The sequence below is a fragment of the Hippoglossus stenolepis genome, chromosome 15 (assembly GCF_022539355.2).
Source record: "Hippoglossus stenolepis isolate QCI-W04-F060 chromosome 15, HSTE1.2, whole genome shotgun sequence".
NCBI lineage: Eukaryota > Metazoa > Chordata > Actinopteri > Pleuronectiformes > Pleuronectidae > Hippoglossus > Hippoglossus stenolepis.
Window position 1 is genome coordinate 505,539 of NC_061497.1, and position 19,928 is coordinate 525,466.

Genomic DNA, 19,928 nt, shown 5'->3' on the forward strand with positions numbered 1-19,928 from the left:
GTCGAAATTCTTTTCTAGCAGAGCTGTGAGAGAAATACCTCATGAACCCTCACTGATCTAATTTATTAATGTGATCATGTTTGAAGCTGTTCCGGAAAATATCAGTCAGAAATATTGAATGTTTCTGAATTTCCATTGGGATTATGTATGTCATGAATGTCATCCTTTACTGTCACACGTCTGAGTCACAATCTGAGTTACCTTCCTAAATCTTCTTATATATTCACAGAACAAGTCATACCTTTGTTTCCAACCGTATGACAGCATCAGAGTGTAAATGATCCCTTAAACAGACAGCAGAAATCTTTTTCATCGAAGGATATCCTGTCTTAGATATCCTGTCTTAAATTCAAACTCATTGCATCACAGCATTCTCAAAAAGAATAATAGACACAGTTTGTGCGTGCGTCTGTGTATGTATGTATGTGTGTGTGGCATGTGCTGGCACAAATGCTGACAAGCTGTGTTTGATGTGGTGCCAATGCTGAGGGGTTTTATGTCAACGTGTCAAGTTACTGGTGGGGAAGAAGAATGCAGCTCAAGAAAATACCTTTAGGAACACTGCTAATTTATTACAAGTGGCTGGTGTAGGCCTGACCCCCTCTTGTGTGATAACATGGAGCAGATAATGACAGGACACAACAACGTGTGTCTGTCTGTAAGGGAATGTGGATGGGGTTGTTGAGTGTCTGAGTATGCAAATGTGAGGGGGGCAGATCTCAGAGTGAATCACGCAAATACCATTGTTATGAACCAACAGTGGAACAAACACACACAGACACACACAGCTGTGTGGGCGGAGGCAGTCATTTCAGATGAGCTGCTACATGTTACCACTTCAACTCACTCAGACACACTCAAACACACAACCACAACCACACCTACACACATGCAAAAATGCACTTCTATGCAATCACTTGGATGAGTCAGATCCTACAGATCCAGTGAAAAGTCACCTCAGGATTTACTGATCATATCTCAATGTAACGTGTGTCCTCACACTGTATTTGGCTCAGTGGCTTTGTTGTGGTTGGAGGTGGGATCATGCTGTCGTCAAGTCTCGCTCCAAGTCCAGTTTTCTTGCTGGACTGCATTTACAAGTCTTCCTCTGTAAATTCTTTTCACATATTTCCTTTGTATTCAGTTGTGAGTTGAACAAAGAAACCGCTCTTTGATGAGGCTTAAACAATGCAGCAAAAGCACCATTGATCGATCCTGTTCAGCTTTATATATAAGAGGCAAAGCTAAAAAGTTCAAAGTTGCCATTTCACATAAATTTTTTTTCTTTATTGCCTCATTTGTCAGTTGTTGAAGTGTTTGAGTTGTAATCCTCTTCAGTTGTCACTCAAATGAAGTTGATCACATAAGGTCAGTGTTGCTCACACTTATACACACACACACACACACACACACACACGCACACGCACACGCACACAGTCGTGTCTCCATGACTTCAGAGGACATTACATTGACTAACATTGATTTCCAGGAGACTTACTCTAACTTTAACCATGGTAACTACTTGCCTCACCCTAACCTAAACCTAACCTTAACCTAAAACATGTCTCCACCTGAAAATTCAATGATTTACATTACAGGGATTTACTCTTTGTCCCCATAGGGAGACCAGTTACCTTAATGTGACGGTGTAAACAGATTAAGGTCCCCACAACATGAGTAATACCTGGACCCCACACACACACAAACAGTGCCTCCTGAGGAAGCGGTTGGTGCAGCTCAACCTGTCTGTTGTTCACGCTGTGGTCTCTGCATGTAATCATACGAATAATGAGGGATCTTGTTGAGACCTTGACATATTTGCTGTGACGAACTTTGAGAAGAGCGATCACAAACTAGAACTTCGAACATGCTTAGCAAACATTATCTCTAGTGACAGAGGGATCAATGCTAAGACACCAGAATACATGACTGTACAGTATGTTGAGTTTTTGAGCCTAAATGCAATATCTGATAAGTGAGCAAATGATAACTTGAAAGGAAAGCAGCTCCCAGGCTGAATACGAAGCATTTTATACAAAGCCGGGTACTATTGTACTACAGAGGAATAAATCTAATAAAAAAATTATAATACACTGAAATACTATGAGTTTTTATACAGTATCAGTAGTAAACTCAAAAAGTAACATGTAAAGAAGAATACAATGGATAAAAAGAACAAATACAAGACACAAAATGAGAATGTATATAATCATGTGTAATGATGAAAGAATTACTGTGGAATAGAGCATGAGTTGATACTGTGTAGTTGTGCTTTAAAAATGCAAATTTACACAAGGATGTTATACTTTACATTTATTTGAAAACAAATTTTTATACTTGAAAGTAAATCAAGTTTTCATCCAGAAATGGATGCACTGATTGTTTTGCAGCTTGTGAACCATGTTGATCTGTCCTCCCTCCATCTCTTACAGTTACATCTTCAGACTGAGTTGTACTCGGCTGGGCCAGTGGGCCATCGGTTATGTGACTAATGATGGGAACATACTGCAAACCATCCCCCACAACAAGCCACTGTTCCAGGCCCTCATCGATGGCTACAGGGAGGGCTTGTATGTATCCCATCATACACTCAAACACACACTCTTCCTTTCTAGCTCACTCTCTGTTCACATATTGCAAGTTGTGCTGAAGTATCCACATGTGTATGAGCTGCACACAAATGAGAAATGATCAGCTATTTGCATGGTCCTTAAATGTCTCAGCGCAGACCTTCTGGAGGACCTAACTTTTCTGAAAGCCACTGCCTAGTTCATCTCTATTTAACTTGCAAGAGCCAGGCTCCCTGAAGAAAATGTTAGGCCATAAAAGCCCAAATTTGGTGCCTCTCATTCTAATGCCACGGTTCCTTCGTACACACTGATCTTTTCTACTTGATTGTTAACATGTAGTGTTTTTTCAAATAAAAAATTAAATTGATCATTCACTTTGTTTCACGCAAAGCAGGACACGGTGATCCACAGTGACAAGATAAACCAAATGTAAACATGGATAAAATATAGATTTAGTCCAACATGTGACGGGTCCGACCCATAACCACATTCGATCTAGTTTTTACCCTCGGTCTGAGCATCAACTGCTTGACCTTGGAGCACGCTTCATCACTTCATCTTTGTGTTAAGTTTGACTCCCTGTTCCACGTTGCCCAAAAAACATCAAAAGTACTAAAACCACATACATCTTAAATGAACATAGTGCCTCAAAATTCTCATCTCACTTTTCCATATCCTGTCTGATCCCCCCCCTTCCCCCTCCCTCACAGTGCTGCTCATTGTAGGAACTCGTGGTTTTCTCTATATATTTTACGGTCTTGACCTTATTATGTAATGATTTGGCACTTAAAATGGAACTGAATTGAATACCTTTTATATTAGTTCATTCATTTTTGCCATGGATTTTTGAGAAGGTTAGAGTTATTATTATTAAATGATCTGTAGAAGCATGGTGATCATATGCAGGAAGTTCCATTACATCCTATTCACTTTATAAAACATGATTTGTATAATCTGACATGACAACAAATAGTGTTTCTAGAGGAGGGACCTGAGACATTAGTATCAGTCCCTCCTCTGTCCTCGCTCCCCAGCTGCTGTGTCTCTGTCTACAGGTGCCACTGTTAGAGGGGGGAGGGGCTGGATGTCTCAGACAGTATATAAGTTCACCAGAGTTTAAACAGATTCATGACAAACTAGGGTCGCGATAATAATTGGCTAATTACCTTAGCAACACATGTCTGTGTTTATGTAAATCCTGTCCCCTGCAGACTGTGTGTAGAACAGATGAAGCGTTACTGTTGTCAACAACATCACTTCACCTAATTCACTGTGTCTCTGCAGCGTCTCTGCTCTCACCGTGCTGTGTGTGTGAGTGCACGAGTGTGAGTCGAGTGGTATATGTGTGTGTGTGTGTGTGTGTGTGTGTGTGTGTGTGTGTGCGTGTATGCATCACACACATACCAGCCTGATTTACAGGCAGTCTTTCAGGCCATGTAAAAAATGTAAACAGGCCTGAAATAGATGAATCTTTTTATTTGGACAAGAGCGTGTCCTGGAGCTTCTAGTCATTCTATAAGACCATCTGTTTGTGCCATACCTGATCATCTAACAGCCCCCAGACTAATCAAACATGCTTCCTTCCATTTAATGTGTGGCATCTCGTTTGCCCCAGTCGTCAGTCTGGCTGGCTGAGGTTGTTCACGCATCGCTGGGTTTTGTGTGAAGTCCAGAGGAGGGGCGAGGGGGAGAGGGGGTTGGGGGTGATCCTCTTTGAAGCACCTCTGTTTTTGATCGAGCAGGCGCCCCAGCAACTGTAGGGGAGGTGAAGTTTGTATTAGTTGCTCTTTCAAATGTCAGTCTGGTTATATCAAGGCTTGTAAATGAATTAATCTGTGAAATTGTCTTGAAGTGGAGAAGAGTTTCTGCAGTTTGGTAAAATTACTCATGGCCACGTTTTACTTTTTAATCCAATGCAAATATACTACTACTAACTCATATGCTATTTAATTTCAAAGTTTTGAAATGAACATCTCCTATAATTTGAATCAGTTAATTTACATCCTGTTATTTTATGTTATTTACTTTTTCACATGTCTGGACTATCAGAGCTAATAATCCCTTTAGTGCAGTAAGTGAAAAGCATCCCAGAGAAATTGCCAAAAGACATGAGTTTGATCCAAATGTTTTCAGCAAATATCTTTATGTGTGTTTGTATCTGCTGTCTCGCTAAAACGTCTTTCTTCATTTGCAGCTACTTGTTCCCTGATGGTCGCAGTTACAATCCTGACCTCACTGGTTTATGTGAGCCGACGCCTCATGATCACATCAAAGTCACACAAGTGGGTTTGTGTGTTTGTGAACACATGGTCACGGATTTTTTGTGACACAAAGCCAGAAGCTCAATCTTTTTTATGACATTTAAGTGTCGAAAATGTTCACTAAAAAGAATCAAACCTAATGTAAAATGTGTCAGGCCATTTACATCATGTGATATGTGTGGGTGTGTTTAAAAAAAAGTGACTCGCAGCTCCAGTCAATCCGAACTCCAAATGTCAAGAACAAGTATATAACTGCATAACATCTGCTATTACATGATGCATCATTGTACGACTGCGTGGCTTTCTGATTTATTTCGATTTATTCAGAAACTGATTGTTGTGCATAGCGAGGCTGAAGCTTGATTGTCAGCACATATTTCCGGTTTGAAAACAACCAGTGAAAGCACAGGTAGTGAAATATTCACCTAGTCAGGCTGAGTGGGTAATAGATGTTAAAGTCTTACTTTATGCAAACTCCTACAATAACATGTGCAGAGAAAATGATTGGCTGTTTTTTGTGGCTGTGAATCTCTTATTTGAGGACAGTTTGAGAAGTGTGTATTGCTTCATCCAAACGGGGTCATTTAACATATTGGTAAAATGGAAATTGTCATGTGATTTGTTTAACAGATTTGACTTTAATTGAGATCAAATAGATGAATAATCTAGATATGTATATTTTGATCCCTGTATCAAGTGATGACTAACAGGAGTTTGCTCTGCCTACACAGGAACAGTATGAGCTCTACTGCGAAATGGGCTCCACCTTCCAGCTTTGTAAGATCTGCGCTGAGAACGACAAAGATGTCAAAATCGAACCTTGTGGTCACCTGATGTGCACTTCCTGTCTTACAGCTTGGCAGGTAAAGAAATAATCCACACAGCATAATGTGATTTCACCAGTAAATCTGGTTTGCGTCTGCATACAAATGAAAACGTAACTGATTAAGCAGCTGAAGAAGAAGACCCCCGCTCTCACCCTTTCCTCACTTTCTTCTAGGGTCCTTGTGTCTGCCCAAATCAAATTTCCATATATCGGTCATAGAGGAAGTAAAACATGAGAGGGTGTGCACACAGTATATTCGTGTGTTTCTTCAAGTTGTCCTCAGCTTTAGGCTCCACCTTTGAATTTGTTTTTTTTTGTTTCAGGCTCCGTTCTCTCTATCGTACTCACTCTCACTCAGTGTATTATCCACGTCAGCAGCAGTGTATCAGTGTATTTTATTTTTATAGCCCATATTCACAAATCACAATTTTTCTCATAGGGCTTAACAAGGTGTGACATACCCTGTCCTTAACCCTCAACCGGAGTAAGGAAAAACTACCAAAATACCCTTTGAACAGGGAAAAAACGTAGAAACCTCAGAGAGAGCCACAACATTTTGTATTGAAAGATCTATGTATTTGGCAGTGGAGCTTTAGCGAGGGAGGACCTGGAAAATGATTCAGAAGACTGTGAATGCAAAGGCTTTATACATGTTTTTCTGTCAGTCAGAGCTATAACAGTTTCCATTTGTCATGAGCCTTTGTTTGAGTCATCTCAGTCAGGAGCATTAATAAACATTCTAGTGTTTATACCATTAACATTGAACACATTTTAGACATTCAAATGAAAACGTATAATACCATTAAATGCTTTCTCTGTTTTTCTGGCTAAAGTGATGTTCTGTTGATTAGAATATATCTACGGGATGAGCACTAAAGTCTCTCCATCTGTCATTCACATTAAGTCCTGCCTCAGTGGCATTTCTCTTGATAATTTAAAAATTTTGCTAAATAATCAAAACTCAAATTCAGCCAAAATGTTTTGAAACAATAGATTTGACATCTAAGAGTTATAACCCTGATTTAAACGTGTTTTAGTTTTTTTTTACTGCATTTATATAGTGCTTTTCTTTTGTAGTCTTAGTTACACTAGTGAGTATTTTTCTCCACATCGAACATCAATGAAATGGTGAGTCAGAGTCAGAGGAAACCCTCCTCCCATGTGACGGTGAGTAACCCAGCACCAGTCCGTTCCAGGTCATTGACACAGTGGGGGTTCCCTGACTTTCTGTATATTACTCACTAGGGTTGCAACAAACACACTCCTCACTCAGAGCTGTCTGATGATCTATGCACTACAACATCCTGGTTTCTTTATTGACCATTTTTGGGATCACATGAGGTCTCCCTTGTTCTAGTTATTAGTTTAATCCCAAATCAATGTTGTGAGGACACAGAATGATTCACTTTGGCTTTTCTGTGTGTTGTTTTGTGGTTTGTGTCTCTCACTACTAATTGTATCAAGTGTTAGCAAGTGGTAATTATTTCAACCCACAAAGTATTAAGTCATATTTGTAACATGTAACATCAGAGCGATGCAAACAGAGAAAGTTCAGTTATTTAATTTCTATCCATAGAGAATGTATCTGGTGAATCTGAAACAACTGGTTAGTACACTTATTAATAATTTAATTATAATTAAGAAACCATCAGCTTTTGTCTACTTAGGTATTTGTGTTACCCCATCTGTTCCGTTCCATTATTTGGTCGAATTAGATTGGATCTCTTTTCTTGTTTCTTAGATGAATATTCCTGATAAAAATGATGTTACCCAGATTGCATTCAAATGATCCCTACAATGTTTTCAAATAGGGTCCTGGAGGAATAGTTGTCTCAGCTGTCTGTTGCTGTTGGTTTGTTTAGTGTTTATGAGAGAGAGAGATGCACTGAAAACCCAAAGCGCCTTTATTATCTGATTGATGACCTCAGTTTGACAGGGGCTGCCATGTGGAATATGTACATGTAGCCAAGTTTAAGAACTGTTTTCCCTAGAAGAAATCTATATGAGCAAGTGTCCAGTCAACGTTGCTAGTCGTTTCACGAATGAGGGGAAATGTCAGTATCAAGCCTAAATCCCCTTTTGCTAATTTAACTGAAACAAGGTTAAAGTTTGTCTCCTAATTTATCGTGTCTGTGTGAGAGAGAGAGAGAGAGAGAGAGATATTGTTTCATGCAGTCTCTCATCTTCGTCTTTTCCAGGAATCAGATGGTCAGGGTTGTCCGTTCTGCCGTTGTGAGATCAAAGGCACAGAGCCCATCATTGTGGATCCCTTTGACCCACGAAATGAGGGCACCAAGTGCTTCTTCCTGGACCAGCACAGCTGCCACATGCTGGAGCTGGATGACGAGGAAGACCGAGAGGACTGCCTGGTCATGAATGGACTTGCCAACATCAGGAAGGTAAACATTTGATCTATTGACTTGTGGGGGAAAAGACTTCCGATTTGCCCTTTTTCTCTTCCACAACCATATTTATCAAAGAACTAAGAATGACATTGTGTGAAAAAGACTGTCATTTTAAACTGGATATGCAGAGTGAATTTGGTTTCCTTGCATGGTTAAGTGGGATAGGAATGACTGGATAATTGTGCTTCTAACTGGGGTGCACATTTAAACACAAGGATCCATTTAACCATTTATTGAGTGGGCTTAAGAATGGTGGAGGATTGATGAACGTGTGACAGATGGATGGATTGATGGATTGAGGATTTTTATGTACAAGAAAACAAACATAAATCAGGATATTGCTATGTGTACCATAACAGAAAATCTTTCACATGTACATAAATTTGCTCACTTTAGTAATGCATCCTCAAGGATAAGGAGGGGTCTTTAAACCTTCTACGTAGAAACATAAATAAAGGGCAACAACATACAGCCATTATTTCTCTTGAATACAATTTAATTAAGTAAACAGTTTATCTAACTTACTCAGTGGTAAACATTTCCAAACAAATGTAGGTATGGCAGCATGGTTTCAAACAAAGGACAAAGGACCTGAAAAGATTTCACCCAACCCTAGTATAACCTCCCATTCTCCCAACTCCTCCCCTATCCACAGGGGAACATCCTACACAATGCTAGAATCAAAAGCAAACTACACATCACACATACATACTTCTTCAACTAATACAATATTCATAATGATAAATGGTATTTTAACCCTCAGTCTAGAGTCATCTAGGATTTACTCTGAAACCCAAGGCGTCTCTGGAGCTCGGATAAATTTACTTTTAATCATTAAAAAATTTGATCAGCAGATTTTTTTGACTTTTAGAAGTAAAAGTGAAGGAGAATCAGTCCATAGCCCAGTTTGGTAAATAATAATAATGCCTCTCTTCCAGCTGGTCTTAAACACACCTTTAAGAAATTCTACTGTTTTTCAGCACTGTGCCGAGCGCCAGAACTCCCCCATGGTGTCTCCCAGCTCTTCACCTGTCAGCCAACACAGGAAAGCCCATATAGGGGACCCCGGTCATTGCGTCCAGCACCTTGGCCTTCCTCCTGTCCCGCCACGACTTGACCTCATCCAGAAAGGGGCCATCCGCTCCCCGTCTGCCAGTCCCACTGCCTCTCCAAAGGTCAGTCACAGCATTTCACAGAGAAAGAGAAAAATGAGCTGCCTTTATATTCAGCCAATGGCTGTCACAGATGTGCTCAAAAACAAGATACAATACTAAGCTAAACAAAGAGGATGTTTATAAAGAAAATGCATTAAAGCCTGTTGAATCATAGAGGAAGAGAAAAGACAATATTGTACGAATAAGAAACATATCTGCAATGAAGCTGCACAAGACCTTGAAGCTCTTTGATGGCCCCAAGTGACAGCACGACATAAATGTTGAATTTCTGAAGGTTTTCTGAAACCAAGATGAAAAGTGTGATTAAAAACATGCAGTCGTGTATCATGGTACAGGACAATTGAACCGGGACACAGGAGCAGCCTGTTGAGCTCTCATCACCTAACCAATGTAACATTGATGTGTTTTTTTTTTTCATTTCACAATTAAAACTACTCACACATGTACAAAATATTTGTTCTATATAAAGTTAGGCAAAGTCTATATATTATAATAATTGGCAGAATTATTGGTTGTTCTAAATATACTGTAGATTGTGTCAGAAATGTCTCCCATTCTATTATATCAATTCAATTCAAATTTATATGTATAGCGCTGAGTCATAATATACATTATCTCAAGGCACTTTACATAGAAGGTTAGGACCTTAAAAATTACAGAGAAACCCAACAGTTTCCACAATGAGCAGCACGTGGGTGACTTTGAAGAGAAAAACCCTCTAGAACCAGATGGGCTTCATAGTGACCTCATTCCTGCCATATGATCATTCATTATTTTTCGATCTATACAAATTGTAGGTATGACTGATCAGCACCAAAGGTTAATCCTCTGGAGATACCCTCCCAAGTGTTGCCGATATTATATTACCAATACCAACGACTTTGGTGAAAATCAGTTAAAGTGTTGATTTTGTGTTGTTTTGTACAAACACACACACACACACACACACACACACTCAGCATTTGTCTGAACTGAACTGTGGATTTAGAGAATCATTACACCCCTTCCCAGAAACCGTGATGTGATGCTAACCTCTCAGTAGCCTGTAGAGATAGACAAGCATGGAAACATCTTTTTACAGTAGGCTCAGATCTTACCCATCAGCTTCCACAAAGTGCTCATGGCCTCCACAAAACATCCACAGTAAAAACATAGAAAGTGTACATGGTGGAGTGTTATTAGAAAGCTGGTCTCTTATCTCTCAACCTCTGCAGTCTTCACCAGGCATGTCCAGGAAGCAGGACAAGCCTCTCCCAGCCCCACCTCCCCCTCAGAGGGATCCACCTCCACCGCCTCCACCTGAGCGACCTCCTCCCATTCCTCCAGAGTCACGCCACTCTTGGCTTCCCAGTTCCTCTTCCACGTCCTCTTCTACTGGGGCACTGTCAGACAACCAGATGACCCCTGAGACACGCTGTACCAAAGACAACCATTTGGCAGATGCCCACAGGCCTGGACTAGAACACCAGCTCCAGCTGGGACCTGCCGGCCCCTCTCACCTGAACGGAAGACCCCTCAGTTGTCCGTCTGCAGGATTTGGAAGGTTACATCACAGAATGGAGGGGACAGGAAACCGAGAGAGCTCAAAGGTAGGGCTTAGGTTGGGCTGTTTTTTGGTTTTAACAGTTCACAGTATTTATTACATGTATGTGCCTTGCTTAAAGGTTCAGTGTGTAGAATCTAGTGACCTCTAGTGACGAAGTTGCATGTTGCAGCTGAATACCCCTCACCTCACCTTCCCCTACCAAACATGAATGAAAACCTGTGGTAGCCTTCAGTTGTCATACAACTCAAAAAGTCTGAGCTACTGTAAAAAACATGGCAGCCTCTGTAGAGATGACCCGCTCCCGATGTAAATATAAAGTATTTAAATATAAAGGGCTTATTCTAGTGTAAAGAAAACAACAATTTGTACAATTTAGAGGATTATACACTCGTGAAATCTTTCTGCCAATAGATCCCTTTCACTTAAATCTTAAACACTGAACCATATTATACATGGTTGTTAAGGCTTTGAACTTTCTCAGGTCTGCACCCCAACAGTACAGTCAATCTTCTTCACTAAACTTTAAAGATTATTCACAAAGTGGACTAATTGGTGGTATGTAGCAGCATACTGCACGAAGCTTGAAATGTCTGTCTGTAAGTACAGTAAATGTTTGTCCTTTATGTCTCTTTTTTGTACCTGATGCACTTAAGTGATTTATAGTGTCCATCAATGTTTATATTCAACTGGTTTTCTGTCTGTAAGATGGTGACCAGAGATTCCTGGTCCACACTCAAGACCCATAATCTCCCCAGCACAGGCCACAACCATTGTTTGTCCATAGCCTAAACAGGGAGTTATGCATCCAGCTTGGTTCATGAGCAGAAAGATTCACATGTTTTAATTGTATGTTGAAGATCACAAAGGAGTTGAGCCTGATTGAATTACTCATGCTTACGCTTTACCAAAAACGAATTAAATCCTTGTCACTTTGTAGACGAGACATTAAACTCTCTGCCTTTCCTCTAATGAGTAAATACACACTTTTATGGAATTTAAGCATTAAATATAAATAAAATATGCACAAAAAAAAAAAATCCCTGATGTAACTGTAACTCACTGTTTGAAATGACCACTCGTACATTACCAAGCAAATCCTCCCGAGACTGCTGCAGCATTTACTGGTGTGGAAAAGAGAATACCACTGAGGGTCTGCATAATTTGTATGCTGTCTCCACTTCATCATTCAAAGTGCAGTGCGCACACTCGTGCACACGCAGCCTCTCCCTCCAGAGACTCTTTGATCACAAAGTGCCTCCAGTTGCTTAAGGAGAGCATTGTCCCTTTGGGTAACATCATGGAAGTAGATGTGCTTCTTTACATACTTTTGTCTTCCATAAAGAGCCAGATGTGTTTTGCATATAAAATATATTTCTGTGTTCTTGAAGGTCACACTTGGCCCAAGGGTTTTCAGAATTGTCCACTGTCCAGGCCTTACTAAATGAATGTGTTGTTATTATCAGTAGTAGTCTTTCTATCAAATATCCGTCTTAAACATGAAGCTGGGTCAAAAACGTGTCTCCTTCAGCAGCTTTTTCGAACACATACAAAGTTGTGCGTTCAGGATTGCACATCTGGAGAGTAACTCTGTCACAAAGACAGCTAATCTTTACCTTCGCTGGTGTTAGCGGCTCGCAAGGCTGATGTGGCAGCACATTCATAGGTCATTCCTCCCCTGTAAATGCAGATTCTTTTTGGCATGGGAAAATGTTTGCATCACATTCCCTCTCAGCACCACTGCTTTTATGAGCAGAGCTTGACAAAGGCTTTAAATTCTACTTTTGTTGTTTTCTCATTCGAACAGATCTACTCTCAGAAAGTGATTCATACTGCTCACAACACTGTGTTGGTTGATGAGTGGAGAAAGCATGAATACATATATTTAAAGTACTTGTTTCTGCATCTTTTACCTCAGTCTTCCTTTTAAGCGAGTTGTTTTGAAGCTATAAATGACCAACATGACACTGAGCTTCATTCAGTCTGGTGTCCTGGCCCTGTTTGAAGGGATAAGAACTTTACTACCACCCTCCTATGCCAGACTCAGGGAGGAACACAGTATCTGATGCATATTACTCTGTTTAAGTGTATTTCACTTCATCATATTCACTTGGCATTGTATTTTATTTATTATTATTCTCTTCTTCTCTTGTGTGTGTCTGTGTAGCCCTTCTCTAATGGCGTGCCAGTCAGTGATGAGTATGATATCTTTCCTTCAAGGCTCTCGCCAAGTCAGTCCTCACTTGCCAGTAGCCACAAGTGAGTATTACACACACACACACACACACACACACACACACACAAATAAAACCATAGTGTGTGGCAGCATGTTTGTTCCCTGTGGGTCTGCCCTGTGTATGTGTGTGTGTGTGTGTGTGTGTGTGTGTGTGTGTGTGTGTGTGTGTGTGTGTGTGTGTGTGTGTGTGTGTGTGTGTGTGTGTGTGTGTGTGTGTGTGTGAAAGAGAAAAAGAACAAAGAGAAAGACAAGGGAGAGAGAGAGCAGGGCGTGGGAGATTCTGAGTGAATCAAAGTGCTGTGCACAGCTGGACAATAAAATAAGATCGTTCTCATTCTAAATAGTAAAAGAAAAAGTGATGTCAGGTGAGTAGGCGGCCCAGGAAATATTTGTATTCACACACCTTAAGGATTTTGTAGCCACATGCAGTTGAGACTACTTCAAATGTGGTCTGAGTGATCAGATCTCAAATGCGTCCTCAATGCATCTTGAATGAGTTCACATTTTGAACTTAGAGCTGTCAACCTGCGATTAGATAAATCAGGATGGATGTTAACATCAGGTCTGAACAGAGCCCTATACAAACATGAACCTGGTGAGAGTTGAGTTAGAAATTCCCTTTAGTCTAAAGTCATGCCTCCTTTAAGGGATAGTTCACCCAGAAATGAAATTCTCCCCTATATCTACTCACCACTGTGCCGATGGAGGGGTGGGTAAAGTGTTAGTCCACAAAGCACTTCTGGAGTCTCAGGGGTAAACTTTGTTAGAGCAGAATCCAATACAACTGATTTAAATATTGAACAAGACTTCAGACGTAACAAAACAACAGAAAAAACACAACATACCTCCATACTGCTGGTGTGGTGTCATCCAAGTGTCCACAACGCACCTCGTAGGATGACACCACACCAGCAGTATGGAGGCGTGTTATGTTTTTTCTGTTTTTTTATTACGTCTGAAGAAGAGGTCACGTGTGACTTCAATTGTATTGGATTCTGCTGCAACACAGTTCACCCCTGAGACTCCAGAAGTGTTTTGTGGACTCAAACACTTCACCCACTCCTTCATCGGCATAGTGGTGAGTAGATGATGAGGACATTTTCATTTTCATTTCTGGGTGAACTATCCTTTTAAGCTGTTCCTGTCTTGCTTTGTGGTTTCAGACTCTGGGACTTTTTACTAGTGAGGTCTCGTAGCCTTAGGGAAAAGTCCTGTTAGAAACAGCTTTAAAATGGTGGCTGAACATCTAATAGCCTTTTAGCTGCAGCCAGAATTGGATTAGATGTTTCTGTGTATCAGGCTGTACTGGAGGCTGGGGATAGAGCTGCCACTTCTGATAAAGCTTGAGCTGAAAGAGGAAGCTCTGGTTCCACTGAAAACAATTTAGTGTTGTAAAATATTGTGAGTTTGTTAGAGCAACACACACACACTTACCTTACAGAGGCTGCAGCTTACTTGGAAGTATATCCTACATTCACCAGATCACTTTCTCTCTCTCTCACACACACACACACACACACATTATTATTATTATCATTATTATTATTGCTACTGAAAAGTATATAAAGATATAAAGATTCCATTCATCACCAAAAGCTCTGGGGCCTGGGGCATCTTTCACACCCCATTTTGTGCATACACCACTTCTCACACAAACGTTGAGATATGTGAAAGTGGTGATGCAAACTTAAGGAGGTGATTTGAAGCCAGATTATTGATCCACTTCACCAGTAACATTAAAATCAACAGTGTTAGCATTACATATCTGATACAGAAGCAATGATTGATAGTTTTTAGTTATATCTTCTATAACACTGAGCCTGTATCAAGAGTACAACTGTAGTTTTCATATAGTGTGAGAGCGTGTGTGTGTGTGTGTGTAATATCGCTGCAGTGAACGTGTCTGTGCTGTCAGGCGCACAGAACGAATTGGAGACCACTTACAAAAATAAATAAACTGTGTTCACCTTTAAACTTCTATTTTCAAATAATTTCCCAGAGTGGAGATTAGGATACCATCAATCATCAATCAAATTTTATTTGTATCGCCCATATTCACAAATCACAATTTGTCTCATAGGGTTTAACAAGGTGCGACGTCCCCTGTCCTTAACCCTCAACATCCACTGATGTGGGAAGTTGTCGTGTTTTGTGCACATTCATGCCGCGGTGATGGGTAATGCTGGGTGACGGATGCACTGGCACTAATAGAGGAGCATGCTTGTAGAAGGATGAGGAGGAAACAAGTGTTTCCTGGCCCATGATCATCCGCTGATAGAGATTGTATAAATCTGTTATCGTGGATCTTTGTGTTGAACTGAGTCCAGTATTGCAGAACGGAACCAAACCATCTCTGTACAAACACAAGTACGCACCCCTCGGGGTCCATTAGCAGACGGGTATGTGTGTGACATGATGGACACACTGTATAAATGTTCTCGTTCTTCTTAAAGCCCCTTTTGGGAATAAAATAATTCGGTTAAAGTTTATAGATTAGGAACGTCACAGCTGTTTCTGATTTTAATAATGTCTGCAGTTTTGGATGATTAAAATACGAACAGACGGTAAAACAAGTCCACTCCCATTCTGATGGTGAGAAACTATTATTTTCTTTGCCTCCACCTTTAAATCTGAACTCTTTTTTGTTTCATGCACTGTCCTCTCTGTCGTGTTCACGCTCACTCACTGCAAAGGGATAGTTCACCCAAAAATGAAAATTCACTCATTATCTACTCACAACTATGCAGATGGAGTGGTGCCTTCAGGTTGTGTACGCCATTTTCGGCTTTTGTGTGCACAGACACTTTCAGTAAGAATCCTACGCATGGTTTTATAAATGAGGCCCCAGGTCAATACTACATCTTTTAGCTAAGTTTATGATTCATACGGAACAGTGGTTGTGGCAGGACACAGCTGCAAAAGTGTGTCTTGTTATTGATTTGCTATACATCTATGCATCATTCAAGTTAAACTGTTCCTTCATTGTGGCCTTGACGCAGCAGTAAGTGTACTTTGTAACTTAGCAGAACAATAAGATTTTACTGTAACACATACAGTAGGTAAACTCAGCTAACAGGGGGGAGGCACTTGGTAATTGGTGCTGCATATTTTCACAATCCAGTTCGAAGTCTCATTTGACCTGATGAGGTTTATAGCATGGAGACCGTAAACTGTATTCCTCACTTTTTGTGGCATTGCGGAGTCTGAAGCCATGATCTGTGCTGTTTGGAAATCTGTATCCTGATTAGTTATCATAGAATTGCATGCACGTATACAGCCAGAGCCTTTTCCTGCTGCTAGGCTCAGGTTTTTCTCAGTGGTTCCTCAGCAGTAATGAAAAAAGTAAAAGTGTCCCTGAAATTCTTTCACATTTTCCCTACAACTTGGCACACACAAACACACACACACACACACACACACACACACACACACACACACACACACACACACACACACACACACACACACAAACACACACACACACACACACACACACACACACACACACACACACACACACACACACACACACACAGTGTATGAATGTGTGAATGCAAAACTGTACTGTAAAGGACCTTGAGTGTGACTAGAGCTAAAATAAATAAACACTCATGCATCCTTTTCAGCTAATCGTCTATAGTCTGCCTTAAAAATTGTGGTTGTGAACTTGTAGTCTCTCGAGTACACAAACACTGAATTTTAAATGTAGTCCTTTGATTTTGTGTCTGAGTGGAAACAGCTTAGATAAATAAATAGCCTCTTGCTGTACAAAGACAAAACACTATTTGCATTTCAGTCATTTGAGCTTGCTGTTGTACACATACAGGGAGAAGTTAAAGCAAGCACAGCCTGTAGGTCTGATTCCAGTGAAAAAACGTTCCTCTACTCTTATACCAGTGAAACAGTCAGAGCAGAGCACACACAGGCAGTTATACACTGACTGGGTTGATAGGGGGCAGCTGTGGCTGTGTCCTCGAACCAGAAGGCGGTTTGATCCCAGTGTTCCCCATTCCACATGCCGAAGTGTCCTTTGGCAAGATACTATACCCCGATTTGTCCCTAATAGAAAAAAGTGCTGCCTATAGATGCATAGTCCTGTATAGTCTAAAGCACTTTGAGTGGTCATCAAGAATAGAAAAGCGCAATATAAATACAGACCATTTACCATTTACCAATTAATCTAAATTCCCTGTTGTTGCTATAGAAATACAGACCATTTACTATTGTTTTATGCTTTAAGTTTTAATGTGAAATAACTAATGTAAAAACACTAATGAAAAAATGTTTACTGCATTTTGTTGTTGTTGCATGACTGCCATCCTCCTCCTAATAGACCTGTGCACATCTCAGTGATTGTAGTTTAATAGAACTGTATGATTGACACTAATGGGAAGCTTCCTTACAGAGCCTCCAACCCTTTCAGTAGTCCTGTGCAAGAAAGACAGCAGAGGGCGATGGAGAGGCTGGAGGATGACTATCAAGTCCCTTCATCCAACCTCTGTCTGAGCCAGGCTCCAATCTGCATCTCTGTGCCCAGCAGGTACTGACCTCCTCTCAGAGTATTTAGGTTACCATGGTGATGCAGCACTGGTGGTTTCAGAGCTTGATAAGTCTGCTGTGACCCAAAGAGATTTCCTCTGTCATTCAGGCACTTGGAGAATGGCTCCACAGAACCCTGCACTGAGGAGAAGAAGCAGCAGTTCCCTGAGACTGGTAAGTCCTGAAACCAGCAGAGATGATCATTACATATTATAAAAATGACATGGTATCCCTATAGCCATGATATGACATCACTGACCTGTCCATCTGATGTCATATCTGTTGTAATGAGCGGGTGAATATGACCCATATATTCTTTAATCCACTAGTGAGTCTTAAAATATGAGAGGCAATAGATCTTTTTTTTTTCTTTTCTTTTTTAACAAAGAATGAATAAGGTGCACAACAACCTGCAGAACTAAATAGTACCATTGCAGAATTATTTTATTGTTCCTTAAATTGAAACTGAATATACTGAGTTATTGAGACTTCAGGCTACTTCCTGCTGAACTCTGCTTGTGTTCCTCAGGTAGACACTCAGAATCGGTCAGGGAGTTGGTCCCGGGGGCAGCAAATACTGACCTCTGCTCCTTCAACACCAACCAGTCACCCTCCAACTATGACATCCTGCTGCCCCCCCAAGGTAGCTCACCACAACAAGAAACACAAACCACCCTCACCTCCCCCATCCAGCCTCAGCTCCCCCACTGTTGACATATTCTGTCTGTCTCAGCCTGTCTCCTCTGTGTCTCTGTGTTTCTCCTGCAGATGTGTCTAACTGTGAAATGTCTCTCTCCGTATATCTCCCACTGCCGGTATTCCCTGACTTTTTCCTAGGAACATTATCGGGCAGATTATTAGAAGATCATGAACTCTCTTGATAAACTCCCCAAATAACCAAAGTTTTAGTGTTTTATTAAAATCATATATTGCTCATATACATGATGATTTTTGACCACCTTTCTAGTAGCAACTCAAATGAATAGGAATGACAGAACACTGGGCCACATGAGCTGTGCTAGACACTAGTGTTGTAAACAAACAGAACTAGGCTTCAGACGAGGGCCTAGTGACACCAGTTCACAGTGTGTTCACCCAGACTCTGTAGTTCTGCATACGAACAGTCAGACATTTACATCAGGTACATGGGTAAGTATTTAAAACCTAGACACAACCTTTAGTTTTTGACCCACAACAAACCTCCTTGCACCTCCCGTTGCCCTCCTCTTTTGGCCTCTCTCTAAAAGACAGCATGCCAGCCGCTCTTCAGCATGTGGTCCCAGCACACGGCTCCAGTTTTATAGGCAGCCACTTAGCTCCTCGTGGAATACGCATCAATCAAGGCAGAGCAGAGAACTCAGTGTTGTCGGTGGCCTCTGTTGTGTTTCAGCATTAGAAGAGCTCTTCAACAGCCGCCCTCCATCCCAGCCTCCCCCTCCTCCTCCTCCTCCGCCGGCGCGACACAGCTTTACTGACCTCTTCTCATCTCTGCCGTCCTCATCCTGCAACTCGTCCACGTCCTCCTCCACCTCTGTTATCCCACGACCACACAGGCCCTCCTCCGGACATTTACTGTTAACCCCTGGTGAGCTGACAAACCTGCAACATTTCACTTACAGTTTAATAGTGATAAAGTGCTTGGTGAATGTCCCACAGTGTTGTGCTAATCTTAGATTTTTCTGTCCGTGTAGATTATATTATGCTCATGGAATTATGGAAAATTGAACACACATCATTTCCTGCATTACTTTGTTGACTGACAGATAAGCATCTGGGTTGTTTACCTGACTTTGTCTGTGTCATCTGTTGTCTAGACACAGTGTTTGACATGCTGAACAGTGCTGCTCCCCTGCCTCCAGTCCGACGACACACAGAAAATGTTAAAGGCTCCAGAGGCTGCCTTGAATACGACCATTTACCAGGTAGTCAAGGTCGAGCTATATCCCCTTCTCAGCAAATAAGTACATGAAGACATTCACACAGGTCTTGATAAGGATGTAATTTCCACAAAAACATGTGAAAATATAGTTGTATTATACATATGAGTGTTTCAGTCATCTCACGTTATCAACATAAGACCAAAAAAGATCAAAATCTTGTCCTCGAGTAATTAAGGTCTGGATTAGGTATGAACCTTTGAACTTTATGAAACCTAAGAAGCTTTCATGGGCCTGGAGACTCTAATCAACACGAACAACAGGAACAGGAAGCCTGAAGCAGCTTCACTGATGACTGCAGGACTTGCTTTGTGCAGACAAGTTCTGAAACTTTGAATTCCAACACAGTTTAAATATGGGTTTTAGCAGTTTTTATTCTGAAACACCAGCCCCTGTTGCCATTGAAGCAGGCAGACTGTGTCTGAGACTAATGACA

General features: G+C 41.0%; 1 protein-coding gene and 1 long non-coding RNA gene across 3 annotated transcripts in view; one reads left to right on the top strand and one right to left on the bottom strand.

The window, feature by feature from the left end:
- The window catches only part of cblb (Cbl proto-oncogene B, E3 ubiquitin protein ligase), a 50,434-nt gene that overhangs the window by 25,940 nt on the left and 4,566 nt on the right, over window positions 1-19,928 (top strand). For both annotated transcript variants that reach the window (XM_035179522.2, XM_035179520.2), the window contains exons 7-18: window positions 2,433-2,570; window positions 4,765-4,852; window positions 5,563-5,694; window positions 7,856-8,056; window positions 9,043-9,237; window positions 10,452-10,826; window positions 12,948-13,039; window positions 17,422-17,556; window positions 17,665-17,729; window positions 18,085-18,198; window positions 18,946-19,140; window positions 19,370-19,477. In XM_035179522.2, coding sequence (XP_035035413.1) covers window positions 2,433-2,570; window positions 4,765-4,852; window positions 5,563-5,694; window positions 7,856-8,056; window positions 9,043-9,237; window positions 10,452-10,826; window positions 12,948-13,039; window positions 17,422-17,556; window positions 17,665-17,729; window positions 18,085-18,198; window positions 18,946-19,140; window positions 19,370-19,477 — 1,838 coding nt within the window. The remainder of the gene's footprint in view (window positions 1-2,432; window positions 2,571-4,764; window positions 4,853-5,562; window positions 5,695-7,855; window positions 8,057-9,042; window positions 9,238-10,451; window positions 10,827-12,947; window positions 13,040-17,421; window positions 17,557-17,664; window positions 17,730-18,084; window positions 18,199-18,945; window positions 19,141-19,369; window positions 19,478-19,928) is intronic.
- LOC118122660 lies at window positions 9,086-19,041 on the bottom strand. Its single transcript, XR_004698487.1, has 3 exons — window positions 18,756-19,041; window positions 9,454-9,516; window positions 9,086-9,223 (listed from the first exon to the last, which is right to left on the bottom strand). It is a non-coding gene; the product is annotated as an uncharacterized LOC118122660 (long non-coding RNA).